This window comes from Aspergillus melleus, assembly GCF_016097325.1.
Source record: "Aspergillus melleus strain CBS 546.65 chromosome Unknown contig7, whole genome shotgun sequence".
Classification (NCBI taxonomy): Eukaryota; Fungi; Ascomycota; class Eurotiomycetes; order Eurotiales; family Aspergillaceae; genus Aspergillus; species Aspergillus melleus.
This window is the reverse complement of record NW_025763376.1, coordinates 2,248,148-2,268,409: the sequence shown is the minus strand read 5'-3', so window position 1 is coordinate 2,268,409 and position 20,262 is coordinate 2,248,148. Positions and strand designations below refer to the sequence as shown.

Below are 20,262 nucleotides of genomic sequence, written 5' to 3'. Positions count from 1 at the left end.
ATCACAACGTCGCGCCGCTGAATCTTTTTTTTGTCATGAACATCGATATTCCAACCTCGCATCGATCTCAATGGGTCTACAATGTTCTGTCAGACGACTAAACAGTGTTTATGAATCAAAAAAACAAGATATTTTAAATAATCAAAATAAGAACACACAATATTCAAATAAAGGCTTCAAGACATTTTAAGCGAGAACGGTAAAGAGATCGGTGAACGTCCTTAGTGAGAATCAGCGTTTTTTCAACATGGCCGCTGCTATCCGCCGTAGGGAAACGCCAAGAGTGCTTCTGACCAGGGCCTTCCTTGTCCGGCGATTGCGAGCTAAACTTCCGCAATCATGGTATGGACTAAGCGATTTGAATTTCCTTCTCTGGTCTCATTGTCAATGTCTACTCCTGGGGCATTCGGTATTGTGCTCATTTGGATTGTCTGATTCGATGCCCTGAGCGAACTAACCAACCAGGCTGGGGTCGATCATGTTGGAATATATAACAGGGTTCGTTATGTTCTAGAGAATACACTACATCCAAGAATGAAACAAACCGGTGATATGAGCTTTGAGCGAAAATAAAGAGAATAATACTATTCATCTGATCTATCTCGTTCAAGATCATGTACACCGTATCTCTAGCGAAGGGGGTAAGCGGTATAGGACCCATCTTGACCGATTTAAGGCCTTAGCGAGGGGCTGAAGCAGCCGGTATAGGGATTAGTCCCTACCGAGCATTTTATTGTCTTGGTGACCTCCTTTGTCGCAAGAAAATTGCTTATGTAGGAAGTCTGTATGCTTTCATGGTTGCCAGCTTGGGGCAGTATGTTGGCCTTTGAATGCCTGAGGCAAGCTACCAAGCATTTGGTTGTTTGCTTACTCCTCCAAGGCCTTTTAGATAGGCCGACTTTTCCTGCAGTATTGACCAGAGTATCCTACGCATAAGTACACTTTGAAGAAGTGTCCTTACCTACTTATTGGAACCAACAAATAAAACACCAACCGCCAAGCAACCCCCATCCCTGTAGAACAAATCTACCATAAACAACCCCTCCCCCCTTTCTAGGTAAAAAGCCCAAACCCAAACCCCATCCGAGACAGTACTTTTTGATCCACGCGTTTCACCAGTGAGACATACACCGTACCTAGTGCCGGGGCGCAAAACCCCAAACCCCGACCGACACATACCTACTCCCTCACCAGGCTCATCTAAGGTCTAGCTCCCTTACCGGAATACGGGAAACGATCCAGCTGGAACCCCACCCCTCGAGTCAGAAAGGCCGACAAGATCGTGCTTATTGGTCAACGTGTCCATTCGGTACTTTTTTACTCATGCAGATATCCACTCAAGGGGTCGAGCCGAATTAGAAAGAAAAAATAAAAATAAAAATGGAAAGCTGCGTGTCTATCCGCAGGCCCACCGCACCGCATCGAGACCTGCCATATGCTGTGTCGCGGGAGACGGATGCAGGTCGATCGCATATCGGGCCTCGAGTCTCGCATCCCCGTGCGTCGAGGCCAATGAGAATTCGAAGACGTGTTTGTTTGTGGGGGGAGGGACGAGGGAAAGGGGGGTGAGACTGAGATTCATTTGAGATTTACGGCGTATGCATATAGCACATACAGTACACCGTACTGTACACAGTGCACTGTAGATTAGAATAAGCAAACAAATAAACGAGCTGAAATTGAGTAAGAAAAACAGGGTCATCCATTAATTTATTCACGGTCTAAAAACTAGTGCTACTATGTACAAATGCACCGAGTTGGTTCAATCATGCAAGACAGAGAAGTGTATTGTAATACGGCTGCCTGCAAACCGCTTAGTTGTTACCGCTGAATTGTGCGTGTCGTGCCAAGTAAAGAGAAAGAAAAATTGCTGAGGGTAGACAATGCGCTGCGCTTTTGGGGTGTCGTTCAGAGGTCGGACGTGTCGGATGCCGAACAGATTTCCTCCTCGAATGTGTCGATGCCTCGAATGGGAGGCAGGAGCATTAGCAAACTAAAGAGAATCTCGTTGAACTGGAACTGTAGATCCGGTCGCAGCTGTTTGTGCATCTTCAACAACTCGCCGGTGGACCAGCCTCGCTCGGGATCTTTCAAGTCCAGATCATAGCTCTCCTCTAATAGCAACCAGATAAAAGTCTCGCAGGCCGGGTGTCGATCGAGTTCGTGGTCTTTGGCGATGGTGCAGAGATGGTTGAGGAAGCGTCCGGTCTTGCTTGGAGAATCTTGGAAATCCCAGAGCGTTGCCGTGATATAAATCAAAGCCGCGGTGCGGGTGAGTTCCTGGGTTGGCGCATTCCGGACAACGTACATGCGTGAATCTTCGGGGATCTGAGAAGGGCGCGGTCCGCTGGAGAGTAAAGGAAATAGAGGGCTATCCATTTGAAAAGCAGAATGGCGCTGAGGAACGGAGGAAAGATATGCTCTTGTGTTGTGCTCCAACATGAGCTCTTCTGCGCCGCGAAGAAACGTGGTAAGCCATTGCTGATTCTCGTCGCCTCCGGAGGGATTTGGAGGCGGGATCATAAGGTATCGCACGAAGTGTAAGAAGACCTCGACGGCGTTGCTGGCCCCCGCTCGGGACCGCAGGATTTGGACGGCCTGGTCCGCATATCCTCTGGCTTTCTCTTTCGTCCCGAAGCGCTCTTCCTGGAGCGCCATCCCCGTCATGGCCATGGCAAGGCTGTCTGCGTTAATGGGGAAGGATCCCGTTAAAGCCTTGTCGATATCGCTTGTTACCTGTTTCACATGAGTGTCGGCTTCGTTACTGCTTGATAAGTTATACAACTGAAGTTTCCAGCGGGCGCAATATGAGAGAATAACAGCTTGGAATGCTAGCGAATGGCTCATTGCTGTGCGGAAGATCTGATTTTTTACATATTTATTCTGGCCAGACCAGTAAGTGAGTCGGTTGGTCCAATAGTCGGCCAGTTCAAGATCGGCTTTGGAGCAGAAAACGGGATAACTGTCGAAAGGATCTTTTCTGGAGGCATCGAGTAAACTGACGGGCGAGACGGGACGTGGGTCATCTGTGGGGAAGGAAGCGGATTTCAGCATCGGAAACCCGGCGGGGACCTGTGACCCAACAGGATTAGCAGTTGAAGATTGAATCAGACGGACATCGATCATAATCAATAGACATTGTTCAATGGCATTGTCATCGGCAATTGCGAATCAATGCGACGACGGGAATGGCGGTTTCACATACCAAGGCCTTGTCGTCCGCCACCGACTCAATCCGATCTGGGCTTTCCCGAGGTCCGACGGGCTCGTTGAAGTCAAAGTCCTCGTCCTCCAAGTCCAATGTTTTATGTTGCCAGGGGAAATAGTGAAGCGAACGTCCGAGAAGGTCTCTGCGGGGATGGGAATGCTTGCGCTGTCTGCGTTTCTCCTGAACATGGTGGCGCATTACATGTGCTCGCTTTTCCCGGGACGAGGAGTTGGAGTCGACAAAGTAGAAAAGTTGGTTTTTGGCGGAATTATTCTCTGATGAAGAAGGGTATTTTCGTCTTTTTATTTTGACGGGACTCTGATGAGCCTCGTCAGGCGAACCTATCGCACGAAATGACTGGTCAGTTTGGGGTGGACGAGAACAGGGGAGACAGCCATAAGAATTAGGGGCCAATGCCACCGACCTTGCCCGGATAGTCGTGAAGACGCATCAGAAGCCGCTTCGGAATGTGTCAACTCAGCCGAAGGGTGACTGCCCGCAGACATTGCTAGATGGGCAGAGGAACTCTCTGCGATGCGATTCGACTGACTAATCGGAGGAGAGGGGGGGGGCGGCAGAAGGGGCCCTCAGGACAGCATGTCGAGGTCACGATCAGGAGGAAGGCGCCAATGAATACGACAATTGCATTGAGGGCGTCATTGCAGGACCGTGGCTTGAAGACAAAACGGCGACTTTTGAGCCGGTTAGGCAGAGAAGGTAGTCAGATTGAGACATGGCCGGGGAGAGCAAGCTTATCTACTCCAAAGGGCGAGTGCCACTGTACCGTACAGTACGGGGGGGCAAGGCGCATAAGTGTCAAGTAGCAGGTAGCAGATACAGTTAGCACTTATCAACCTAGCACGACCCCGACCTCTAGTTCTCAACCAGCAGCTCCATTGGGACTAGTGCAACCCCCGTGGATTTGACTCCGAAAGTTTATCAATGGCTGAGGAAGCGAGTCATTGGCTGGGAAAGGATCCGCTTGGTCGTTTGGCCGGAGGGCTCGAGGACCTTTGCCCAGATGCGGCTAGCCTGCATGCACTGGCAGGGTTCATCCTGGCAACATGGCAAGTTGGCGGAGGTGTCCGTGCGCACTCACCGCTGAAGTAAGCAGGAGGAAAACCACTTAACGCGTCGGATGTCGCAGGAACCTTTCTCCGACGCGTTCGCGTTCTGTACGCGTCCCACTCAAAAAAGAGCAAAAAGAGCAAAAGAGCGATTATCGCCAAACTCCTCCCTTCCCCAGCAACGGGAAATCCCACCCATCCCGAAATCAACCCCCGCCTGCTTAATTGCGACAAACAAACCCCTCCCGTCCATTCCTTCGTCGCAGACCAAACCTATCCTATCTCACCACTTCGCCTACTCTATCACCCTCAGCGGCCGTTTGTTGGCCGCACTTCGTCCCACCATGTCGTCCCTCTTTGACGCCGTCCTGCAGTCCGAGCTGGGCTCGACGACCGGGCCTCGTGATTATCGCCTCCATTCCGACCAGCTCCCCAGCTCGCGGCCGCAGCCCCCGTCCGAAAGCAATGGTCCCATGAGCGATGCGCATGCCTTTCCAGATGATCAGGTCCCCGAGAACGGCACGTCGACCACCAGCCGACTCCGAAATCCCTACCTGCCAGGACCTCCTCCGGTAGTCGACGTTGCGGGCGAAAAAGTACGCCAGGCATTCGAAGAATTGCTCGAGACCTTCGTCGACGATCCGCTATCGTCGGCACCCCCTCCGACCTCGTCGCAAGCTTTCAGCGACAAATACTACATCGCCCAAATTCAGGGCATGCAAAAATTTGGCCTTTCGACCCTTTACGTCGATTTCGCTCATCTGACTACCTTGGATAACCAGATTCTGGCGGACGCCATCACGAACCAATACTATCGGTTTCATCCCTTCCTAACACAAGCCTTGCATAATTTGATCGCCAAATATGTACCAGAATACTACGCAATCCATCGTGAGATCGATCCTTCGAACCAGGAGGCGACCTCGTCGATGTTGACAGCCGGTGCCAGTACCAGCGAGAACCCGCTGGACCCCCACCAAGCGGAAAAAACCCACCGACAGAAGACGCGCCACCAGCAGAGCGACAAACTCTTCTCCCTGGCTTTCTACAACCTACCCCTAGTTTCTCGACTCCGGCAGCTACGGACCTCCCAGATCGGAAAGCTGCTGTCCGTGTCGGGCACAGTCACGAGAACGTCGGAAATTCGCCCTGAATTGTCCTTGGGAACGTTTATATGTGAACAGTGCAAGACGGTCATTCCCGATGTGGAGCAGACGTTCAAGTACACCGAGCCCTCAAAATGTCCGAACAACGTCTGCGGCAATCGTTTCGGGTGGAGGCTGGATATCGGCAAGAGCACCTTTGTCGATTGGCAGAAGGTGAAATTGCAGGAATCGTCCCATGAAATCCCCACCGGCAGCATGCCCCGTACCATGGATGTGATCCTGCGTGGTGAGATGGTTGACCGTGCCAGGGCTGGTGAGCGGTGCATCTTTACCGGTACTTTGATTGTCATTCCCGATGTGAGCCAGTTGGGACTTCCTGGTGTGCGCCCGGAGGCCGTCCGCGACGACAGTCTCCGTTCGGGTGAGGTTGGAGGCGGCGGAGTAACAGGCATTAAGGCTCTTGGCGCTAAAGATTTGACCTACCGACTTGGCTTCCTGTCTTGTATGGTCATTCCCGATCTGTCCACTCCGGGTCAGCGATCACAGCCGGCGAACGGCCAGGCGCAAAATATTCTCAACGCCTTGAACCCCACGGACGAGGATGTGACTGAGGACAAGGCGCAAGAGGCGCTCCTTCAGAGCCTAACTCCCTGGGAAGTTGAGGATATGAAGAAACTGGTGCATTCCGACTACATATATTCCCGCCTCGTGGATTCTATTGCGCCTATGGTTTACGGTCACCGGCAAATCAAGAAGGGTTTGCTTCTTCAGCTGATCGGCGGTGTCAGCAAGACCACGGAGCAAGAAAGCATGCAGCTTCGTGGTGATATTAACATCTGTATCGTTGGCGATCCGTCGACCAGCAAAAGTCAATTCCTGAAGTAAGTTCATGATCAACCGGCACCGTCCTGGGATCTTGCGCTGACAACACCAGATACATCTGCTCCCTGCATCCTCGTGCGGTCTACACCAGTGGTAAAGCTTCCTCTGCAGCTGGTTTGACTGCCTCTGTTGTCAAGGATGCTGAGACCGGAGAATTCACCATCGAAGCTGGTGCTCTAATGCTTGCTGTATGTCATACCATCTCCTACGCTACCTTCTCCCGGGATACTAATTAACTCTCCTAGAACGGAGGCGGTATCTGTGCGATCGACGAGTTCGACAAAATGGATATCAGTGACCAGGTGGCTATTCACGAAGCTATGGAACAGCAAACCATTTCTATCGCCAAGGCCGGCATCCACACCACCCTCAATGCGCGGGCATCGATCCTTGCCGCCGCCAACCCGATCGGCGGTCGGTATAACCCCAAGGTGCCATTGCGTGCCAATCTGAACTTCAGTGCTCCCATCATGAGTCGATTCGATCTCTTCTTCGTGATTAGGGATGAACCCAACGAGACGGTGGATCGCAATCTGGCGGACCACATTGTCAACGTGCACATGAACCGTGACGAGGCTGTGGAGCCCGAGTTGAGCACCGAACAGTTGCAACGGTATATTCGCTTCGCTCGCACGTTCAAACCGGTGTTCACCGACGAGGCCAAGGCGCTGCTCGTTGAGAAGTACAAGGAACTCCGTGCCAACGACGCCCAAGGTGGCATGGGCCGGTCGTCTTACCGCATCACGGTCCGACAGCTTGAATCCCTGATCCGTCTCTCCGAAGCGGTTGCCAAGGCCAACTGCGTGGAAGAGATCGTACCTAGCTTTGTGCGCGAGGCCTACGATCTCCTCCGGCAGAGTATCGTCACCGTCGAGAAAGACGACGTCGAAGTCGACGACGAGGAGAACGCCGAAGAACACCGGGAAGAAGATGAGGAAATGGGCGAGACGGGCGAAGGCGACAGTCCTATGCGGGATGTGCCCGACGAGGAGCCGAAACAGCCCCGCGAGAAGACCAAGATCTCGTTCGATAAGTACATGAAGATCCTGAACTTGATCGTGCAGCGTCTCAGCCAGGATGAGGCGGCGTCCGGCGAGGGTGTCGAGCAGGAGGACCTGATTGTCTGGTACCTCGAGCAGGTTGAGTCGGAGCTGAACACCGAGGAGGACCTGCAACGGGAGCGTGCCTTGTCTGCCAAGGTCTTGAAGCGCATGGTGAAGGTTTGTATCCCCAGTATTAACTACTTGAAAGACTGTCTGAAAACCATGCTAACCACTTCTTCCCTTCAGGACAACATTCTGATGCCCATCCGAGGCGAGGGGTTGGTTGACACAGCCAATGACGAAACCCAAGGAGAACAGCTGCAGCGGACGGTTTATGTTCTGCATCCCAACTGTGCGGCTGATGAGCTAGTGTTTAATGCCTAAGATAAGATTAAGAGTAATGATACATATTGCATATGCTACTGTTTCCACGTGTTATGGTCTATTTTGGTCATCTAGCTTGAGGGGATCAAACGAAGATAATCTACTATAGGAGAGAGAAGCTGAGGACGCAAAGCCCGAGTAAATCTTGTGAATGATAACCAAATAAGCAATAGATAATTTATCGAATCATAACCATTCGGTGATATCGAAATTAGAAAGAGACCCTTCCGCATTCATCATTGAGCGACTCCAAATACTTCTGCATGCTGGGCACGTGGGCGTGCCAGCTACTTTCAGCCATTGATCGATGCACGGTTTGTGGAAGTTGACTCCGCAGCGGGCTTTGCACCAAGCCAGTTCATCATTTTGATGCTCATCATCGTCGTCGTCATTGTCGTCTTGATTATCACCCTCATCGTGGTCCTCATCCTCGCTATGATCGCTCTCCTCTTCATCATCCGCATCGTCATCCTGCTTCGGAACACGCAACTCGCACAAACAGACCCCACACTCTCCTTCCACCTTGCGGCGCCTGACCTGTGGAGTCTCATCCCGACGGTCCTGAATCCCAGCACTCCTGGAGTTGCGAACCGCAGTATCCGAAGTCGTTGATCTTGTGTCCTGGCTCTGACTCTGACTCCGGCTTGAAACAGAAGCTGATGCCCTTGTTCGACTAACAGGAGCCTGTCCCTGCACCTGCATGGATCGAGGCACGGTTCTTGTGATTTCTGACGAACTGCCATATCCGGTGGAGGGTATTCTCGCCGTGATATAAACGCGCTCTTCGGGAGAAGTCCTAAGAGTGTTTCCGCTCGACGTGCTGCCCCTCGCGCTAGTGGAGTTGACGACTGCGCTTCTGCTGGACCTGCTATTCTCCTGCTGACGAGGAGACGAGCGCGCAGCAGTAACTGATAGCTCACCTCGAGCCTCCTCGACACGTCTTCTCAAGTCAATATTGATCCGAAGGGCTTGGTCGATCAGGACGGTCAGGTCGTTGATACTCGTATTGTCTCTAGCGGACCCCCGAGCGATAGTTAGGGGTTCAAGCCTCGCTGGCTCTGCTCGCCTCGCTGACCCATCCGGCCTCGCCTGTCTCGTCGACGCCGTCGAGCGTCTAGAAGCCGTAGAAGAAGAAGCAGCAGCAACAGCCCCCCGCTCATCCAGATACGCCCTGACCTTCCCCCTCCAGATCCTCTCCAATCCCGAAGCTTGATCCTTATGCCGCCAACACAGAACATGCGGACCGAGTTCTGCCAAAAGGGTATCGATACTCCGACCAGCGCGAAGGTCCTTAGTGCCCTGGTGCAGAAGCATCATCGCCGAGCTGCGACCGTTTTGGTTCGTGTGGTTGCGACACCGACGACCTTGTGAGGGGGCGAGACCGGCGCAGCGTCTATCGATTTCTGGTTCGAGGCCGATGATGTCGGAGAGAGGGGGGATGAATGGGGAAGAGTAGGCGATGGGGCGGTGGTGGTTTTGAAAAGACATGATGGTTGGGTACGTGGGTACTGTGTCGGTTTGTTTCGGTGGGGTATGGCGATGATGGGATATGATAAGATGGGTGTTTGGGTCTAGAGGGAAGGGATCAAGGCTTTATTTATATCGATTTGTGCTGCCTGGGGCTGTACATGATCCCAGTCGGCACGGAAATTGCGTCACGACTACATAGCCATACCACAGTCCTCGGAATAGGAATGCGAGGACGCTAAATCAGATGGGCTGGAAGAACGACGAGGGCCTCGAGGCTGTGTTTACCAGGGGGTCTCACGAAAAGAGGGGTTCGTAGTTTTCTACAGGGGTTTGGGGCTTTTGTCGACGCGAGATGCAGCCGTGACGCTAATTATAGTTGAACGACGGTGGTCATTGGCTACTAGTTTCTAGTTCAGACAGGGGAACTGGAGAATGGACAGGGGAGGATTAGGAACCATGCTAGGTGAGAATGTCCATGACTCGCGAGTGTTCTGGTTCTGGTCTCGCGTGGATGAGGTCGTATGCATTGTGGCTGTTAGCAGGAACAATGATATCATGGGTGATGTCTTCGATTAGCCTCCATATGTTAATCCTATTATCTATAATAGAGTTGATAGGATAATGATAGGATTTTATGTAGAGCCAGGCGCCTAGGAATGACTATGTCATTGAAGTGTTTCGGCTCGAGCATAAGACATTAACAGTTTCGAACATCCAAGTCATAAATGTCTATAATCCACTGACGAGGGTGTTTTATCTACGTTGTTGCCGTCGTTCTCCCCTTTAGTTTTAGATCCCCGTCCTCGTCGGACGATAGCAGTTGCACATGAGTGTCACCGGCTGTTCTTTCCATCTTACCGCTGGTCGTGTAATCGCTAGGGCCCACGTCTCCTAGGCCATAATAAAAGTACGCTGTCACAGACGACTTCCACGCGGTTATCATGACCTTCTTGTTTGCGAGCAGGCCAAGAATGAAGAAAAGAATCCCAGAAAGAACTAGTAGACCAGGGAAGATCAATCAGAGCCACTGCACGATCACGACAGATTGCAACGCCGCTCACGGGGCGGATCGAGTTGAGTACCTCACCACTTGCTGAATGAACGGGTCAAAGACAAGGAACAGAACGATGATTCCCGCCCAAAATATGCTATAGACTGCTTCTTCCGGAACAGCATCTTGAGCGACCCGAACGGCCCTCGGCTGGCACTGTCAAAGGCCTACATCTCGAGGAGTGGTCTGGGGGCACCGCGAAACCAGGTCCACTTTGTTTGGCTCACGACCCCCCCTCCGATCATGAACAGCAGTGATCTTTTGCGACGGTTGCGAGCACCGAGATAATGGCCTTCAAGGATAAGTTGTACGGAAGCTTGGGTCGAGTGTCATTACCGAAGGCTAGGAGGATGTCACAGATTGTGAGAAAGCAAGCGGTGCTAAAGACAACCGCAAGTACTTCTAGGAGCCACTTATTGAGGTAGTAATTGTTTCACCTCTCCCCTTTGAACTTTGGGAGCTTTTGCTTTGCTTTCTTTTCCATATTGCGGTTAACGTGGGTGATTGTTGACGCTATTGTCAAGTTAGCTTTTCCATTTGGGGGGTCTTTAGAAATGGCTAAGTTTAGCCTTGCCAACTCACACAGCAAGAGGGAGGCAGCCAAGTCTTTCAGCCTGTTCAATCCTTCCTTGCAGAATCAATTCCCAGTCATGAACTCGCGGTCTGTAATCTTGAAAAACAAACCAAGGGAAGCAAGAAGGTCTACTAGCCCTGCGGCGTGACCTGTTCATTGGGCAATACCATGACCTCACCTTACCACCATGGTTGATCCAGCCATGAGCTTTGCCATCGATTTAGCTGCCTTAGGTAGCTTGTGCTTGGGGCGTTTCCTGGCGCGCCGAATACAACTGCGGAGTATAACGGGAATACGAAACGTGGCAGTCGTTTTGCGAATTGGATCGACATTTTCGGGTTAAAGCACAGTGTTCAACGGACACTCGATCCAGGTAAAAGGGAAACGGAAAGAAAATCAGTCTCGGCGCCTTGCAGAGAAGCCGTGTACATAAGTATGATCCGAATGAAGTAAAGATCGAGGCCTAGCGATGAGTAAGTACCTCTTCGGATATATAAGCATGATTTGTTTTTCACAGATTCATCATAACTTCGCTGTCGCCCAATTATGAAGGACCTCTTGCGCTTGAGCCGATCGCAATGGTCTATAATTGGCGTCAACTCCCTCACTTGGCTTCCTCAATAGCTTTCCAGGGAGCTTGGAATTCTTTGAAGGATGCCGTAGGTACTGAAGTGATTGTCCGGGTTTTTTCATCTTGAGTATCCCTTAGACAATGACTTGTTTGCTACGACCCTAGCAATATTTGTGTATCGTCTAGCAAGTACCCTGTTCACATCATTCCTGAGAACAAAGCCTTTCTTGACTTCGGTGTTTCGGTATAGATGCGAGCGAACTGATTCATAGATCGTGGTTCTTGGTCTCCGCGGATTCCCTCCTACCAGACTACTCTGTTGCACCCAACGTGACGTTGACGCGAAAAGGAGCATGAGAAACTCCTAGTAATTGGCACCTTCACGCTAGGGCTGGATATGTTCTGAAGCTTGTTTGGAGTAGGACTAGTGCCAAGGCCGGTGATATCTTAGTCCAGAACGTAGTACGGAGTACAAATGAAGACTGGCCTTTGTTTCACGATCACTACGGTGACCCGATGACGTCGATTGTATTAAGAACTCAATTAGCCGACCGAGATCACACTCCACTGTGTAGTTAGTAGTTACACCGTACGGAATAATAACCGACAGGTGAATTCGGTCCAGAGCAGACCGTTGGTCCCGCAGTCTAAGAATAAACCGAACACGTTCCTGACCCAGAGGCCAATCCGAACATGCTGTGTACCATACCACGCGATCCAAAGAACGCATGACAGCCGAAGCGAACGACGGCCAGAAGCAGAAAACTTGACTGGCTCTGCCGGTTGGACCCTTGGTCCGTTTTCTTGGGAATAGTGAGCCCACTAACTCGGGTGGAGCCTTCGACCCGCCGAGATGATGACGACGATTGGGAGAACAGGTGAGGCCACTTGCTGCGGACTTCGCTCGGAACAATCCCATTGCCCGGTGGGATGGGGAGTCTGGAGACTGGAGAGGGTGAGGCACATTCGCCAGAACGGAGTAATTTTCTCCAGACTCCCAGGCAACGCCGATAGCCCGACCCGTTTTCAGCCGGAGTCTGTACGGAGTAATGCATGGCATGACGGGAAGCCGACCACGCGTTCGATATCTATTCCGTACAGCAAGGTAAGAGTAAGACAAAGGTGCCTGGCAGATATCTGACACCCGGTGCAGAAACGCGCATTAAGCCATTAAATGAAGGGATGATCGTCCCGCCGGTTGACGTTGCCTCTTCGGCCTGTACCGACGATCGCAACCGACCAGGGGCCGATGCAGAATGAATGGGAGAGGGGTGATTGGTCATTTGAGCGGTGGTTTAGAGAAGACAATTGATGGATGGAAGAGAAGAATAGATTAGGATGATAGATGAAGGGCATATGATGGGGATCCTTCGAGGGGGGGAGTTGTACTCCGTAGTTGTAGTTGTATTTGTGTAGGAAGAAAGAAGAAGAAAGACGGAGGGGAAAGACGTAAATTACCGCCCGCGCGTACGGTACGCAAACGGGCCCCTCCTTTCCCCTTAAATATCCCGCCTTTTCCTTCTTTTGCTTCATCTCCTCCCAAGCCTCTCTCTCTCTCTCTCTCTCTCTCTCTCTCTTTTTCTCTCTTCACCGATTTCTCTTCAATCGCTTCCGTCATAATGTCTGCTGGTTCAGTTCTCGTCGCTGGGTAAGCATCTGCTTCTTGTCTTTCATCCTTTCTGTCTCTTGTCTTTCTCTTCATGGAACATACCTCCCAGAACTAACCCCGCAATCCTCTAGTGGCACGGGCTACATTGGCTCTTTCACCACCCTCGCTCTGCTCGAGGCCGGTTACAAGGTCGTCGTCGCTGACAACCTGTACAACTCCTCCGACGAGGCTCTGAAGCGCATTGAGTTGATCTCCGGCAAGAAGGCCGAGTTCGCCCACCTGGATGTCACCGACGAGGCCGCTTTCGACAAGGTCTTCGAGGCCCACCCCGACATCGACAGCGTCATCCACTTCGCTGCTCTGAAGGTACATACTCTATCTTTCCATCGCTCCCGATCCCACAATGCCTCGCAATCGGCTCACATGTTTGCGAATCTCCCCAGGCCGTCGGTGAGTCCGGTGAGAAGCCTCTGGACTACTACCACGTCAACGTCTACGGCACCATCTGCCTGCTCCGCTCCATGGTCCGCCACAATGTCAACAACATTGTCTTCTCCAGCTCCGCCACCGTCTACGGCGATGCCACTCGCTTCCCCGACATGATCCCCATCCCCGAGCACTGCCCTCTGGGCCCCACCAACCCCTACGGAAACACCAAGTTCGCTGTCGAGAACGCCATCACCGACGTGATCAACGCCCAGCGCAACAACGCCCTCAAGGCCGGTAACGAGGCCGAGGCCAAGAAGTGGAACGGTGCCCTCCTCCGTTACTTCAACCCCGCTGGTGCTCACCCCTCCGGTATCATGGGTGAGGACCCCCAGGGTGTCCCTTACAACCTGCTGCCCCTCCTGGCTCAGGTCGCTACCGGCAAGCGTGAGAAGCTGCTCGTCTTCGGAGATGGTGAGTTCCGGACCCTGTCCCTACTCGAGGCAAAAATCAGCATAAATTGCAACATGACTGACCCTAATCCCGCAGACTACGCTTCCCACGACGGTACCGCCATCCGTGACTACATCCATATTCTGGATCTTGCCGACGGTCACCTGAAGGCTCTGAACTACCTGCGCTCCAACAACCCCGGTGTCCGTGCCTGGAACCTGGGTACCGGCAAGGGCAGCACCGTCTACGAGATGATCCGTGCCTTCTCCGCCGCCGTGGGCCGCGACCTCCCCTACGAAGTGGCTCCCCGCCGCGCCGGAGACGTGCTCAACCTGACTGCCAACCCCACTCGCGCCAACACCGAGCTGGGCTGGAAGGCCGAGCGCACTCTCGAGCAGGCTTGTGAGGATCTCTGGCTCTGGACCCGTAACAACCCCCAGGGATACCGTCAACAGCCCCCGGCTGAGCTGCTGGACCAGCTCAAGAAATAGATCACGAGAGGACGGCTTGCTTCTGCAGAGAGCAGAGAAACGCAAAGAAGTAATCGCATGGACATAGACACGAGAACTTTAGTAGATTGAAAGAGACGAATTTCCTTTTTTTCACCTCCCTTTTCTGGACACTCATTTCCTCCGTAAAACGCCTTGTGTAATTGATCCCTGGTGCGTAACCTCTATATATTCTATATGCACCAAAATTGAGAAGAAGAAGCCGTTAGGTAGCTTCAAGTGATCCATCCACTCATTTGTTTTCCTTCGCCTTACGACTCCGCCTCGACCCCGGAGTAGGCTCCTTCTCCCCCTTGCCCGGAGTGTTATTCTTCGCACTGTCCTGCTGCTGCTCGGACTCCTTCTGCGCCAACGCCCGTTTCACCGCCCCCTCCTTCTCCTTCGCCTCGATCTGCTTCTCACTGAACTCCCACAGCTGCTTGGCGACCTGCTCGTCGCGCACCTCGTTACGCGAGAAATCCACCTCCCGACACTCCTTGATCATCCACCCGCCGCTCCCCCGACCATATTGCTGCTCCATCGCCGCATACAATATACTCTGCGCGCCCTGCTGCGGCGACTTCAGCACTAGCCACCAGAACGGCCACGTGATCAGGTACACGAGGAGGCCGAGCAACGAGCCTCCCGTCAGCCAGCGCCGCATGCCCGGGGTGCGACTGAATCCCGGGTCGACGATCACGACGCGCGTGCAGGGCGGTTGGTTATCGGGGCGTCTGAATGCGTTGAGGTGTTGTTGGAAGGAGTGCGCGAAGATCATGAGGGAGAGTTTGCTGGCGGCGAAGAGGCTGGGTTTTTTAACCTTCTTTGCTGCTGCGGTGGCGGTGGTGCTGGATGCGGTCTTTTTCGGGGGCTTGTTGGATTTGGTTGATTTGGTGGATGTTCGAGAGGACGCGGCGGCCTCGGTGGCTGATGATAATGCGGCCGTATCCGTTTGTTTCAAGTCGATCGTCGCTCCGATGTAGCTGGAGCAGGTGGTGAAGATGACTCGGACGTCGCGGTGGGCTGGCTGAGCGCGCAATGCCGGGCTCAGGATGCTCAGGAGGTGGAAATTGGCGAGGTAGTTGACCTGCCATTCCTCGTCTAGACCGTCGGGCGTGTCACGCTGGGCGCTGGACGAGGGGTTCGCCGTGTTGGCGCAGAGAATGATCATATCGAGACGACGGGCGGGGACGTTGTCGATCCATTTCGTAGCGAAGGTCCGGATCGAGTGCAGGGACGAGAGGTCGACTTGTTCGGCGTAGATGAGCTGGTTGCCGGTGGATCGGCGCAGGTCGTCGATGTATTCGACCAGGAAGATATCCGAGGGGGCGTGTTGCGTGAGGAGGACGACTTGGGCGCCGCGCGTGGCGAGCTCGTGCACGACGCTGGCTCCTATACCGGATGTTCCGCCCTGGAAGTTTGATTCGCAAATTAGTTGGGTTGAGGTATGATTGGAAGGGGACAGAAAGTGTATGATATACCGTCACCATCACGACTTTAGAATGCATCAATCGTTCGGAGCTGTTTCGTGCTCCGCCGAAGTAGTATTTCAGCACGGCGACGACGAGAACCCATGGTATCAGCTTGAGGATGCTATAGGCGTAGGGGATGGAAGAGATGCCCTCCATGATCCCCTTTGTGATTATGGGGATGGGCATTGTGACGGAGAGACGGGATGAAGGAAGATAGGGAGAGGGGGGAGAGGTGACCAGACGGAGGAGTAGAGGAGGGTGGAAAAGGACAGACACAGCGCGAGCGAGTGCCGTTCAGAAAGATTAGCGGCCGATCTCCCGCCTCCGACAGCAGTTGATGCAAAAAAGGATTCACTCAACAACCACCATCCCCCTTACACAACCATGGCCCCCGACGACGATGAAGATTACTTCGTCCCTCTTGAAGACCAACGAGTCTTCGGCGCCGGCATCAGTCGCAAACGCGTGAACTTTGTACGCTCCTCCGACCACGAACTCAACACGACCCGCATATCGTCTGCGCCGGCACCCTCAACGCAGACAGGGCCTTCCATCGCAAACAAATACCTCTCTATTGTACTATCCAAGAACCAGTCCTCAGAATCCACAAAACCGGACACATCTACTCCCCCTCCGTCCACCTCCGACCCGAACGCCACACATTCCGCTCCTCCATCCCCATCCGCATCGTCCCAACCTCACGATGCCCCCGCCGCGCGCTGCGAAGTCTGTCAACTCCCCCTGGCTGAAAGCACAGATGGATCCTCCGGTGCCACAGAGAACCGACCGCACGAAGCCTCCCTCGCGCATCAGGTGTGTCTAACGCACTCGCACCCTCCCTCACATCTCGACCGCTCTCGGCACGGCCTGCGCTATCTCTCGGCCTACGGGTGGGATCCCGATAGTCGAAGAGGTCTTGGAGCTCCGGGGCGAGAGGGGATTCGAGAGCCGTTGAAGGGGAAGTTGAAGGTCGATACGGTGGGATTAGGTGCGGAGGGGGATCCGGAAGAGAGGGGCAAGAAGCCGAAAATGAAGAGTCGAGCGCCGGCGGCAAAGGTCGAGAAGCTGAATGCGAAACAGGTGCGGAAGGGACATGCGGACGCGAAGAAACGAGGAGATCGTCTGCGGGAGATGTTCTATCAGAATGATGACGTGCAGAAGTATCTCAGTGGAGGGGGATAGCGGGCGAAAGAAAGAAAAATATACGATCAGTTGGAGGGATTGGAATGGTTGATTTGGCGTTCAATAGCGTGTGATACCCCTGGGTTTTATTTTCTATCTAGGCATTATGGTGAATATGTGGGCGGTTGGCAAGTGACGGATACATGTCTGAACTGAGCTACATACAATTGATTATGGGAGAATATGCCACAAAAGAACGTCAGATGATGCAAGAGAAGAGACCATGAATCGAGTCAGAATGGTGCCACGGCGCCACGAGTGCACATGACATAAGAAAGGGAGAGGTGGGAATGAGGGGGGAAAAAGATGGTATCACAGCATTGCTATAATTAAACAGTAGGGGCGTCCGCAGATCTTGCACGTCAATGGCTGCGGACTAAACAAGGTATCGCAAGCTCGAGCTGACTCGGAAGGCGTTGAGCAGGGAAACTACCTGAAGAAATGATGCCGCTTCTTCTCCTTCTTCTCCTTGGGGGGTTTTGGGCCGGGCGCAGGAGAGCCAGCGGTGGCCGTGCCGTTGGCGGGTTTGGGAACACTGGGTCCCAACGACATTGCGCCCATGGCCTGCGAGGGAGGCACTGGAGGATTGAGATTCGGCATAGGAGGAGGTTTCTTGGGCGCGGGTTGCGGCGGTGGCGGCTCTCTCTCGAACAGATGGGCCGGAGCGGTGGGTTTGGGGCGCTCGGCCGGAATATCCAGACGTCTCCTGTCGGTGCTGAGGTCCCCGAGTTGTCGCAAGAACAAGCTGGGGCTTAGCAGGTGGGAGGTAGCCATGAAAACATCCTTGCCAAAGGTTTGCGAGACTTCATAGCAGGTGCGAGTCTCTCCATAGGTGGCACCGCCCGCCATGAAGACGATGATGCGCTGCTTGGGTTGCTCTGCGGCCGAGCGAGTTCGGGCCCAGGTCGGTTTGGCACTTCGCAGAGACGCCTGTGCGAGCGTGTCTTGGTGCTGTGCCATTCCATCGGCATCCGTTTGCGGCCGAGTAAATGGGAACACGGTTGGGTCCAGGGTTCCGCGGATGAGATCCTCGAGCATTAATTTCACATTCAACTCATACCGAGACAAGCTGGTCTCGTCAGCCTCGGCAGGAGACGGGGGCTTTCTGGCGAAAAGTGGTTGGACGGGCGGCTTCTCGTCCTTTAGGGGCTTCTCCGCTCTAGCTCCTAGAAGATCCAGGTTGTAAATGACTTCTCCGTCCTGCGGCGGAAGTTGACCGTGGGCCAGAAGCTTTCTGATATCTCCACCAAGGATACCGCCTCTATAGATGATGTAAAGCAGCAATAGCCTCAGTCTGTCCGATTGTCCGACTGTGTCATCATCCAACAATTGAACCAATTGGGCACCGAGTCCCTTGGCCTTTTTGTAGTTCTCGTCTAGGCCCGTAGACAGGCATTGCTCCACAGAGCTCACTTCGATGAGTTTGTGCTCCTGGAAAAGCTTCATGCATTCTTGCGCCATGTTCAGGTGCAGGGTGTATGCATCTCTGCCCTGCTGGAATTCGGTGAGACCCGCCAGCATGTCTTTAATCGTATTAACGTTGGCTTTGTTTCTGCGACCATGTCAGCGACACTTTTTTTTCCGCCCAGAATAACGAATGTGCCGGAAGAAGAAAATATGGGAGAAAAGGAGGGGAAAGGGTTGCACTTACTCCTCTGCGAACTGAGGGTTCGCAGCCCTGAACTTGGCAAAGTCATCACCTAGCTTCTCAAGAACATCTTTCATGTGAAGATGTCGGTAGTCGACCCAGACGTTGTCTTGGTCGCTAATTTCCATCTCCTTCACCTCCTCATTGTGACTCCCTTCGTTGACAATCGTTTTATAGGTAACTTTGTCGCCGTCTTTGATCGGTAGCAGGTCGTGCACCATGGACTGGTAGGTAAACTCATGGACGAGGGGGGCGACAAGATCCATAGATCGATCTACCACCAGGAGAACACCTCGAGGTCGCTGGGATGGAGGAGGAAAATCGCGCTGAAAATGCGCATATTGATCTAGTTCATTCTGAATGAACCGGGCCAAGTGCGAGCACAAGACACTGGCTTCATGCGTGGGGGTTCTGGGGCGGTAGTATCGGATCGTTGGGTACTCTCCTAGACTCACACAGATCGACACGGCCTTGAATCCCAGTCAGTCATGGTTTGTCCACTGCTTCATCGATTAGGCCTCTCACCTTCTGTGCCAATGACTCCAGGTGCCCTTTAATCAGATGGTTACACCCCGGGTGGAACAACACGGGGAAACTCCAAGGGTCTCGAAAGGTGACAACGCGCGCTTCCCGCGGGAAATAGTCGGCATTCATGACACGGAAACTGGCGATTTGATCTTGCGCCATCTGGGATCGTTCGAGCCGCACGCGCTGCTGCGGTTCCAGCACTATTGGCGATGTTAGGGCCGATCGCGACCGGGGAACGCAAGAGGTGACCGACCTGCTGTCCAGACCAACCATGCCTTTCTGTATCTCTTTCGTTCAAAGTCGGCCATCAGGCAATCCACGATGTGCGTTTGCGGCGACAGGATGTAGAGCGCGTCCATCCCCGGGTTGGGCGACCGCCGATGTTCGATCTGTTCGACATCTTGCGCAGATGACAATTCAGCTAATGCAATTCCTGCCTTGTCGAAGCAGACGGAGACGTACTGGTGACGTTGAGGTTGAGGATGTCATCCTCGCTCACGGCATTAAGGATCAATTTCCGACTGGTCTCATCCACAACCAATACTTTCCACTAAAAACCCCTCCTCGTCAGTTCCGTCATCGATTCACGGTAAGCGAAAGGCCGATCATACCTCATCACCCGCGGTATAACGGATCGTATTAAGGATGACTAGGAGGTGGCACGCGGTGGTTAGCATACAGGGGAACTTGGCGGGGAAGCTCTCAAGAGAGGCCCGATTGCGATCGATAACTCACTATCACGCTGGATACTCAGTAGGGAGGTGCTCATCTTGGCTGACCGGCAGCCCTCAGCGGTGCATCGATAGGATGGAAAAACACCTTGGAATCGGCGAAGCTGCGAGTCGAGGGCGACACGGCGGAATTAAATGATAGGGAAGTGAGTACGGCACAGGCGACCGGGAATAAATTGCGATCAGGGGCGGGGGAGGTCTTGCTCGTCCAGCTTGTCTTTTTGAAACGTTTCAATAGCAGCGAGACCCTCCTCCAAGTCCCCACCATGCATCATCCCCGATGGATCGGCAGTACCAGGGCGGTGAGGCTAGTGGATGCTTCCGACATGCTTCCTTACACTACAGGACGATATACTTCTTCTTGAGAAA

General features: G+C 53.2%; 9 protein-coding genes across 9 annotated transcripts; 4 read left to right on the top strand and 5 right to left on the bottom strand.

Annotated features, from left to right (window-relative positions):
* Nucleotides 1–1,908: 1,908 nt before the first annotated feature.
* LDX57_011723 (uncharacterized protein) lies at nucleotides 1,909–3,126 on the bottom strand (the record flags this gene model as incomplete). The annotated part of the gene is made up of 1 exon (XM_046093465.1): nucleotides 1,909–3,126. One exon carries the CDS (start codon nucleotides 3,124–3,126, stop codon nucleotides 1,909–1,911), a length of 1,218 nt encoding a protein of 405 aa, XP_045949443.1.
* A 19-nt stretch (nucleotides 3,127–3,145) lies between these two features.
* Nucleotides 3,146–3,487, top strand: LDX57_011722 (uncharacterized protein; the record flags this gene model as incomplete). Its single annotated transcript, XM_046093464.1, has 1 exon — nucleotides 3,146–3,487. The coding sequence occupies one exon, from the start codon at nucleotides 3,146–3,148 to the stop codon at nucleotides 3,485–3,487; it is 342 nt and encodes a 113-aa protein (XP_045949442.1).
* A 1,132-nt stretch (nucleotides 3,488–4,619) lies between these two features.
* MCM6 (MCM DNA helicase complex subunit MCM6) lies at nucleotides 4,620–7,690 on the top strand (the record flags this gene model as incomplete). Its single annotated transcript, XM_046093463.1, has 4 exons — nucleotides 4,620–6,262; nucleotides 6,316–6,451; nucleotides 6,509–7,483; nucleotides 7,553–7,690. The coding sequence occupies 4 exons, from the start codon at nucleotides 4,620–4,622 to the stop codon at nucleotides 7,688–7,690; spliced, it is 2,892 nt and encodes a 963-aa protein (XP_045949441.1).
* A 186-nt stretch (nucleotides 7,691–7,876) lies between these two features.
* LDX57_011720 (uncharacterized protein) lies at nucleotides 7,877–9,178 on the bottom strand (the record flags this gene model as incomplete). The annotated part of the gene is made up of 1 exon (XM_046093462.1): nucleotides 7,877–9,178. One exon carries the CDS (start codon nucleotides 9,176–9,178, stop codon nucleotides 7,877–7,879), a length of 1,302 nt encoding a protein of 433 aa, XP_045949440.1.
* A 3,898-nt stretch (nucleotides 9,179–13,076) lies between these two features.
* On the bottom strand, nucleotides 13,077–13,337 carry LDX57_011719 (uncharacterized protein; the record flags this gene model as incomplete). Its single annotated transcript, XM_046093461.1, has 1 exon — nucleotides 13,077–13,337. One exon carries the CDS (start codon nucleotides 13,335–13,337, stop codon nucleotides 13,077–13,079), a length of 261 nt encoding a protein of 86 aa, XP_045949439.1.
* A 149-nt stretch (nucleotides 13,338–13,486) lies between these two features.
* On the top strand, nucleotides 13,487–14,335 carry GAL10 (NAD-dependent epimerase/dehydratase family protein; the record flags this gene model as incomplete). The annotated part of the gene is made up of 1 exon (XM_046093460.1): nucleotides 13,487–14,335. The coding sequence occupies one exon, from the start codon at nucleotides 13,487–13,489 to the stop codon at nucleotides 14,333–14,335; it is 849 nt and encodes a 282-aa protein (XP_045949438.1).
* Nucleotides 14,336–14,585: 250 nt separating this feature from the next.
* Nucleotides 14,586–15,990, bottom strand: LDX57_011717 (putative oxidoreductase; the record flags this gene model as incomplete). Its single annotated transcript, XM_046093459.1, has 2 exons — nucleotides 14,586–15,743; nucleotides 15,814–15,990. The coding sequence occupies 2 exons, from the start codon at nucleotides 15,988–15,990 to the stop codon at nucleotides 14,586–14,588; spliced, it is 1,335 nt and encodes a 444-aa protein (XP_045949437.1).
* A 198-nt stretch (nucleotides 15,991–16,188) lies between these two features.
* On the top strand, nucleotides 16,189–16,986 carry LDX57_011716 (putative G-patch domain protein; the record flags this gene model as incomplete). The annotated part of the gene is made up of 1 exon (XM_046093458.1): nucleotides 16,189–16,986. One exon carries the CDS (start codon nucleotides 16,189–16,191, stop codon nucleotides 16,984–16,986), a length of 798 nt encoding a protein of 265 aa, XP_045949436.1.
* Nucleotides 16,987–17,415: 429 nt separating this feature from the next.
* sec1 (Sec1 family protein) lies at nucleotides 17,416–19,931 on the bottom strand (the record flags this gene model as incomplete). Its single annotated transcript, XM_046093457.1, has 7 exons — nucleotides 17,416–18,538; nucleotides 18,638–19,104; nucleotides 19,160–19,362; nucleotides 19,416–19,562; nucleotides 19,625–19,712; nucleotides 19,774–19,811; nucleotides 19,898–19,931. The coding sequence occupies 7 exons, from the start codon at nucleotides 19,929–19,931 to the stop codon at nucleotides 17,416–17,418; spliced, it is 2,100 nt and encodes a 699-aa protein (XP_045949435.1).
* Nucleotides 19,932–20,262: the final 331 nt, after the last annotated feature.